The sequence below is a fragment of the Catharus ustulatus genome, chromosome 38 (assembly GCF_009819885.2).
Source record: "Catharus ustulatus isolate bCatUst1 chromosome 38, bCatUst1.pri.v2, whole genome shotgun sequence".
Lineage (NCBI taxonomy): Eukaryota > Metazoa > Chordata > Aves > Passeriformes > Turdidae > Catharus > Catharus ustulatus.
The window spans coordinates 112,665-120,567 of NC_046258.1; the positions used below are offsets into that span (position 1 = coordinate 112,665).

At 34.1% G+C, this 7,903-nt stretch overlaps 1 protein-coding gene across 1 annotated transcript in view; it reads right to left on the reverse strand.

The window, feature by feature from the left end:
- Positions 1–7,446, reverse strand: part of TGM1 (transglutaminase 1) — a 32,893-nt gene extending 25,447 nt beyond the window's left edge. Inside the window, exons 1-2 of the mRNA XM_033084347.1 lie at positions 7,218–7,446; positions 4,273–4,449 (exon numbers count right to left, since the gene is read on the reverse strand). Of these exons, the coding sequence (XP_032940238.1) occupies positions 4,273–4,449; positions 7,218–7,446 (406 nt within the window). The remainder of the gene's footprint in view (positions 1–4,272; positions 4,450–7,217) is intronic.
- Positions 7,447–7,903: the final 457 nt, after the last annotated feature.

The following is a 7,903-nucleotide window of genomic DNA, read 5'->3' on the forward strand; positions in this document are numbered from 1 at the left end:
CTGAAATTTTCCCACAAAAATCGTGAATTTTTTGTGATTTTTTTTTTGCCAAAAAATTGATTAATTTTCTCAACAGATTTTCAGGTTTTATATAAAATTCCTAAATTTCTACTGGATTTTAAAATTTTGGAGGTTGGTGACGTCATCGGTCAATTTCGGGTCAATTTCTGAAATTTTCCCGCAAAAATTGCAAATTTCCGGTGATTTTTTTTTTTTGCCAAAATATTTATTAATTTTCTCCAACAGATTTTCAGGTTTTATAAAAAATTCTCAAATTTCTACTGGATTTTAAAATTTTGGGGGTTGGTGACGTCATCAGTCAATTTCAGGTCAATTTTGGGTCAATTTCCAGCTAAATTTTCAAATTTCCTGCAAAAATCGCGAAATTTTTGTGATTTTTTTTGAGCAAAAACTTCAGACATTTCCCCAAAAGATTTTGAAGTATTATATAAAATTCCTAAATTTCTACTGGATTTTAAAATTTTGGGGTGTTGGTGACGTCATCGGTCGATTTCCGGTCGATTTCCGGTCAATTTTTGGAATTTTCCCACGAAAACCGTTAATTTTTTTCTGATTTTTTTTGCTAAAAATTTCATTAATTTCCTCGATTTTCAGGTTTTATATAAAATTCCTAAATTTCTACTGGATTTTAAAATTTTGGGGGTTGGTGACATCATCGGTCGATTTCCGGTCGATTTCCGGTCAATTTTTGGAATTTTCCCGCAAAAATTGTGAATTTTTAATGATTTTTTTAAGGAAAAAATTCAGAATGAGGTTTTACAAAAAATTACTAAATTTCTACTGGATTTTAAGATTTTGGAGGTTGGTGACGTCATCGGTTGATTTCCGGTCGATTTCCGGCCAATTTCTGAAATTTTCCAGCAAAAATTGCGAAATTTTTGTGATTTTCTTTTTATCAAAAAATTTATTAATTTTCTCCACAGGATTTTCAGGTTTTATATAAAATTCTTAGATTTCGACTGGATTTTTAAATTTTGGGGGTTGGTGATGTCATCGGTCAATTTCAGGTCAATTTCCGGTTGAATTTTTAAATTTCCCGCAAAAATCGCAGAATTTTTGTAATTTAAGCAAAAAATTCAGAAATTTCCTCAACAGATTTTGAGGTTTTATAAAAAATTCCCAAATTTCTACTGGATTTTAAAACTTTGGGGGTTGGTGATGTCATCAGTCAATTTCAGGTCAATTTCCGGAAGTTTCTGGTGAAATTTTCAAATTTTCCCGCTAAAATCACAGAATTTTGGTGATTTTTTTTCTACCAAAAAATTAATAAATTTCACCATCAGGATTTTCAGTTTTTATCAAAAGTTCCCAAATTTCTATGAAATTCTGGGATTTTTTAAAAAAAATTCTCAAATTTTTACTGAATTCTGTGATTTTATGCAAAAATTCCAAAAAAATTTAATTATTTAATCCCAAAATTTTGTGATTTTATCTCAGAATTCACAAATTCTTTTATAGATTTTCATACTTAATAAAAAATTCTCTAATTTCTACCCAAATTTGTGATTTTCACATAAAACCTCCCAAATTTTGACCAAATTTTGTGATTTTTACACAAAAATTCCCGAATTTACGACAAATTTTTCAATTTTAAATAAAAATTCCCGATTTTACACAAAATTTTATGATTTTTTCCCCAAAAATTCACAAATTTCCCAACAGATTATCAAATTTTCTGAAAAATTTCAAAATTTTGACCAAATTTTGTGATTTTTCCCCCAAAATTTTCACAAATTTCCCCGAGAGGTTTTCAGTGAGTGCCCTTGGTTACCTGGGGGGTAGGGCCTGGAAAATAATAAAAAAATAAAATTAAAAACTTAAAACTTTAAAATTTTGGGGGTTGGTGACGTCATCGGTCGATTTCCGGTCGATTTCTGGTCAATTTCTGTAACTTTCCTGGCAAAATTTGCGAATTTCTTCCCAAAAAATGCAAAATTTTTGTGATTTTTTTTACCAAAAAGATTCATAAATTCCCCCAACAGTTTTTCAGGTTTTATCCCTAATAGCCCCAAATTTTCCCCAAAATTCCACCAAAAATCCCCAAATTTTCTCCAAATTTTCCCTAAATTTTCCCCAATTTTTTCCCAAAATTCCCCAAATTTTCCCCAAAATTCCCAATATTTTTTCCCCAAAAAATCCCAAATTTTTTCCCAAAATTCCCCCTAAAATCCTCAAAGCTTCTCCAAATTTTCTCCAATTTTTTCCCAAAATTCCCCAATTTTTTTCCTAAAATTCCCCAAATTTTCCCCAAAAATTCCTCCTGAAATCCCCAAATCTTTTCTCAAAATTCCTCAAATTTTTCCCAAATTTCCCTCTAAAATCTCCAAATTTACTCCAAATTTTCTTCAAATTTTCCCCACAAATTCCCCCTAAAATCCCCAAATTTTCTCCAAATTTTCTCCAAATTTCTCCTCAAAATTCACCCTAAAATTCCCAAATTTTCTCCAAATTTTCTCCAAATTTTCTCCAATTTTTTCCCAATTTTTTCCCCAAAATTTTCCATATTTTCCCCCAAAATTCCCAAATTTTCTCCAAATTTACTCCAAATTTTCTTCAAATTTTCCCCAAAATTCCCCCTAAAATTCCTAAATTTTCTCCAAATTTTCCCATATTTATCTCAAAATTTCCCCCAATTTTTTTCCTAAAATTCCCCAAATTTTCCCCAAAATTCCCCCTAAAATCCCCAAATTTTCTCCAAATTTTCCTTAAATTTTTCCCAATTATCCCCAAAATTCCCCAAATTTTTTTCCAAAAATTCCCAAATTTTCCCCAAAAATTCCTCCTAAAATTCTCAAATTTTCTCCAAATTTTCCCATAATTACCCCAAAATTTCCCCTTTAAATTTCCAAATTTCCCCAAACTTTTTCCTAAAATTCCCCAATTTTTTCCCAATTTTTCCCCATTTTTTTTCCAAAATTCCCCAATTATTTTCCTAAAAATGCCAAATTTTCCCCTTAGAATTTTCCCCTTAAAATTCCAAATTTTCCTCAAATTTCCCCTCAAAATTCCCCCTAAAATCCCCAAATTTTCTCCAAGTTTCCCCCAAATTTTCCCCAAATTCCCCCCAATTTTTTTCCTAATTTTCTCTAAATTTTTTCCAAAATTCCCCTTAAAAATCCCAAATTTTCTCCAAATTTTCCCAAAATTTCCCCGAATTTTCTTCAAATTTTCCCCAAAATTTCCCCCTAAAATCCCCAAATTTTCTCCAAATTTCCCCCAATTTTTTTCCTAAAATTCCCCAAATTTTCCCCAAAAATTCCCCCTAAAATCCCCAAATTTTCTCCAAATTTTCCCCAATTTTTTCTCAATTTTTTTTCTAATATTTTCAAAATTTTCCCCAAATTTCCCCCTTAAAATCCCAAATTTTCCTCAAATTTCCCCTCAAAATTCTCCCTAAAATCTCCCAAATTTTCCCCAAATTTTCTTCATTTTTTTTCCAAAATTCCCCAATATTTTTCCTAAAATTCCCCCAAATTTTCCCCAAAATTTCCTCCTAAAATTCCCAAATTTTCTGCAGATTTTCCCCAAAATTCCCCAAATTTTTTTCCCAAAATTTGCCAAATTCTCTCCAAAATTTTCACAAAATTCCCCCAAAAAATTCCCAAATTCGCCAAAAAAAATCTCTTTTAAATTTCAAAATTTTCCCAAAATTTTCCCTCAAAATTCTCCCTAAAATCCCCAAGTTTTCTCAAATTTTCTCCAAATTTCCCCCAATCTTTTACCATTTTTTTTCCTAATTTTCTCTAAATTTTTCCCAAAAATTCCCCCTAAAATTCCCAAATTTTCTCCAAATTTTCCCCAAAATTTCCCCAAATTTTCTTCAAATTTCCCCTCAAAATTCCCCCAAAAATCCCCAAATTTTCTCTATATTTTCCCTAAATTTTTCCCAATTTTTTTCCAAAATTCCCGAATTTTTATTCCTAAAATTCCCAAAATTTCCCCAAACTTTTTCCTAAAGTTCCCAAAAATTTTTCCCAGAATTCTCCAAAATTTTCCCAAAATTCCTAAATTTTTTTCCTAAAAATCCCAAATTTTCCCCAAAATTTTCCCCAAAATTTTCCCCTAAAATTCCCCAATTTTTTCCCAAAATTCCCCTTAAAATTCAGAATTTTTCCCAAAATTTCCCCCAAAATTCCCCCTAAAATCCCCAAATTTTCTCCAAATTTTCTCCAAATTTCCCCCAATTTTTTCCCAAAATTTTCCCCAAATTTCCCCAAAATTTGAATTTTTCCCCTCAAAATTCCCGCTCACCCAGGGTCAGCTCCAGGCAGAGGGCGTCGCCCTCGCGCAGGGGGCGGGGCAGGGCCACGCCCACGTGGAAGCGCTGCCCCCGCCGCACCACCAGGGGGCGCCGCGCGAACTCCTGGGTGTGGTGAGCCACGCGATTGGCCGACGTGCCGGGGCGGAGCCTGACGGGAGCCAATAGGCCTGCGGGAAAAGGAAAAGGGGCGGGGCTTAGAGAGCGGCGGCCATTTTGGAGCTGTGAGGGGGGATCGGCGGCGGCCATTTTGGATCTGTGAGGGGAATTAATGGCGGCCATTTTGGATCTGTGAGGGGAATGAGTGGCGGCCATTTTGGAGTTGTGAGGGGGATCGGCGGCGGCCATTTTGGATTCGTGAGGGGAATGAGCGGCGGCCATTTTGGAGCGGTGAAATTGCTGCAAAATTATCCAAAAAAATATTTTTAGATCAAGAAAAGCTCCCCAAAAATTCATCCGAAATCTCCAAGTAATTTCCCAGATTTGCCAAAAATTTAACAAAAAAAATCTACTAAAAATTAGAAAAAAAAATCCGCACAAAAAATTCCCCCCAAAAAATTTAATCCCCCCAAAATTAAAAAAAATTAACCCCAAAAATCATCAAAAACAATGTCAAAAAAATCCCCAAAAAGCAAAATAAAATCCAAATTTTCCCCAATATTCCCAAAAAAAACCTCAAAATCCCTCAAAAACTCTCCCAAAATTTCCCAAAAAAATTTCCAGAAATTTCCCACAAAAACCCCCCAAAAAAACCCAAAAATCTCAAATAAAATCTAAAAAAAATTTGCTAAAAATTCACAGAAAATCCAACAAAATCCCCATTTTTGACCCTAAAACCCACCTTTTTCTTTTTTTTCCCCAAAACCCCGTTTTTTCCCCCCATCCCCGTGTCCCCACCTGGCCACAGCCAGGATGGGTTCCCAGTCACCAAAAACCACCAAAAATCCCCAAAGTTTCCCAAAAAAAAAAATCCCAAAACATCCCCCAAAATTTCCCAAAAATCCCCCCCAAAAAGACACCAAAAATTAAAAAAAATCCCAAAAAATTCCAAAAAAAACCCCAAATAATTCCTTCAAAAAATTATAAAACAAACCAAAGAAATCCCCCAAGAAAATTTTAAAATCCCCCAAAAATTCCCAAAATATTCCAAAAAATGCCAGAAAAATTTAAAAAAAACACCAAAAAATCCAAAAAACTACCCAAAATCCGTAAAAAAAACCAAAAATAAAAAAATCCCTGAAAATCGACAAAAATTTTCCCCAAAAAATTTTTTTTAATCCTGCGAAATCCCCAAAGAATTCCCAAAGAATCCCCAAAAATATCCCAAAAAATCCCTCAAAAAATTCCCAAAGAATCCCTCAAAAAATTCTTAAAAATCCCAAAAGAATTCCTAAATTCAAAAAAAATTCTTAAAACTAAAAAAAAATTCCTAAAATTCATAAATATTTCCTATAAATCCCTCAAGAAATTCCTAAAATTAAAGAAAAAATCCTTAAAATTAAAAAAACCCTAAAAATCGCACAATAAATTCCTATAAATCCCCAAAAAAGTTCCTAAGAATTAAAAAAAAATCCTAAACGTATCAAAATTAATTCTTAAAAATCCTCAAATAAATACCTAAAAATCCCCCCAAAAAACAGCAAAAATCTCAAAAAAATCTCCAAAAAATTTCCTCAAAATTCCCAAAAAATCCTCAAAAATAAATTTTAAAAATTTTTTTAATGTAAAAAAAATCCCCCTAAATCCCCAAAAATTTACAAAAAAATCCCCAAAGAAATCCCAAAAATTCCCTCAAAAAATGCCTGAAAAATCCCTCAAAAAAATTTAAAAAACTCCTAAAATTAAAAAAAAAACTCCTTAAAATCCCCTAAAAAAATTCCTAAAAATCCCCAAAATAAATTCCTAAAAATCCTCAAATAAATTCCCCAAAATCCCCCCCAAAAAATCACCAAAAATCTCAAAAAAACTCAAAAAAATTTCCTAATAATCCCCAGAAAATCCTCAAAAATAAATAAAAAAATTTTTTTAAATATCCAAAAAAATCCCCTAAAATCCCCAAAAAATTACAAAAAAATTCCCCAAAGAAATCCCAAAAAATCCCTCAAAAAGTTCCTGAAAGATCCCTCAAAAATTTCAACAAATACCAAAAAAATTCCTAAAATAAAAAAAAAATCCTGAAATGCCAAAAAAGTTTCCTAAAAATCCCTCAAAAAATTCCTTAAAATAAAAAAAAAATTCCCAACAATTCCCCAAAAAATCCCAAAAACCCCAAAATAAATTCCTTAAAATCCCCAAATAAATTCCTAAAAATCACCCCAAAAATCAGCAAAAATCTCAAAAAAATCTCCACAAAATTTCCTAAAAATTCCCAAAAAAATCCTCAAAAATGGTTAAAAACAAATTTTAAAATATCCAAAAAAGTCCCCCAAAATCACCAAATTATTACAAAAAAATCCCTGAAATAATCCCCAAAAAAATCCCTTAAAAATCCCAAAACAATCACAAAAAATCACAAAAATCCCCCAAAAAACCCAAAAAAATCCCAAAAAAATCCCAAAAAGATCCCAAAAAATCCCCAAAAAATCCCAAAAAAATCCCAAAAAATCCCCAAAAAATCCCCAAAAAATCCCAAAAAAATCCCAAAAAAATCCCAAAAAATCCCCTAAAAATCCCAAAAAAATCCCAAAAAATCCCCTAAAAATCCCCAAAAAAATCCCTTAAAAATCCCAAAAAAATCCCAAAAAAATCCCAAAAAATCCCAAAAAAATCCCTAAAAAATCCCAAAAAAATCCCAAAAAAATCCCAAAAAAATCCCAAAAAAATCCCAAAAAAATCCCAAAAAAATCCCAAAAAAATCCCAAAAAACCCCTAAAAATAAACAAAAAAATTATTTAACCCCCCCATTTTCCCCCAAACCCCATTTTTCCCTTGTCCCCACCTGGCCGCAGCGGTGTCGCCGCTCTCCTGCCCGGCACCTCCCCGGGGATCGGTTCCCAGTCGCGATTCCTGTCGCGATTCCCGCAGCAGCCGCAGCAGCCGCAGCACCCGCGCGCCAGGCGGCGCCACAGGCCGCGCGCCCCGCCGGAAGCGGAAGTGGCGGCGGGCGCCCCCTGGCGGCGGACGGAAGCGGAAGCGAAGCGGCCCGGATCCGCCCTGGGGTCCGCCATGGCTGGGGCTGTACGGAACTGTACGGAACGGGGAGCGGTTGGAGGGACCAGTATAAACCAGTATAAACCAGTATAAAACCAGTATAAACCAGTATGGAGCTGTATGGACCAGTATGGACCAGTATGGACCAGTATGGACCAGTAAAAACCAGTAGGGACCTCCGAGTATAAACCAGTAATGGCTCCCAGTGCTCCCAGTATGAACCAGTATAAACCAGTATAAACCAGTATGGACCAGTATAAACCAGTATGGACCAGTATAAACCAGTATGGACCAGTATAAACCAGTATGAACCAGTAATGGCTCCCAGTGCTCCCAGTATGAACCAGTATAAACCAGTATGAACCAGTAATGGCTCCCAGTGCTCCCAGTATAAACCAGTATAAACCAGTATGAACCACTAATGGCTCCCAGTGCTCCCAGTATGAACCAGTATAAACCAGTATGGACCAGTAA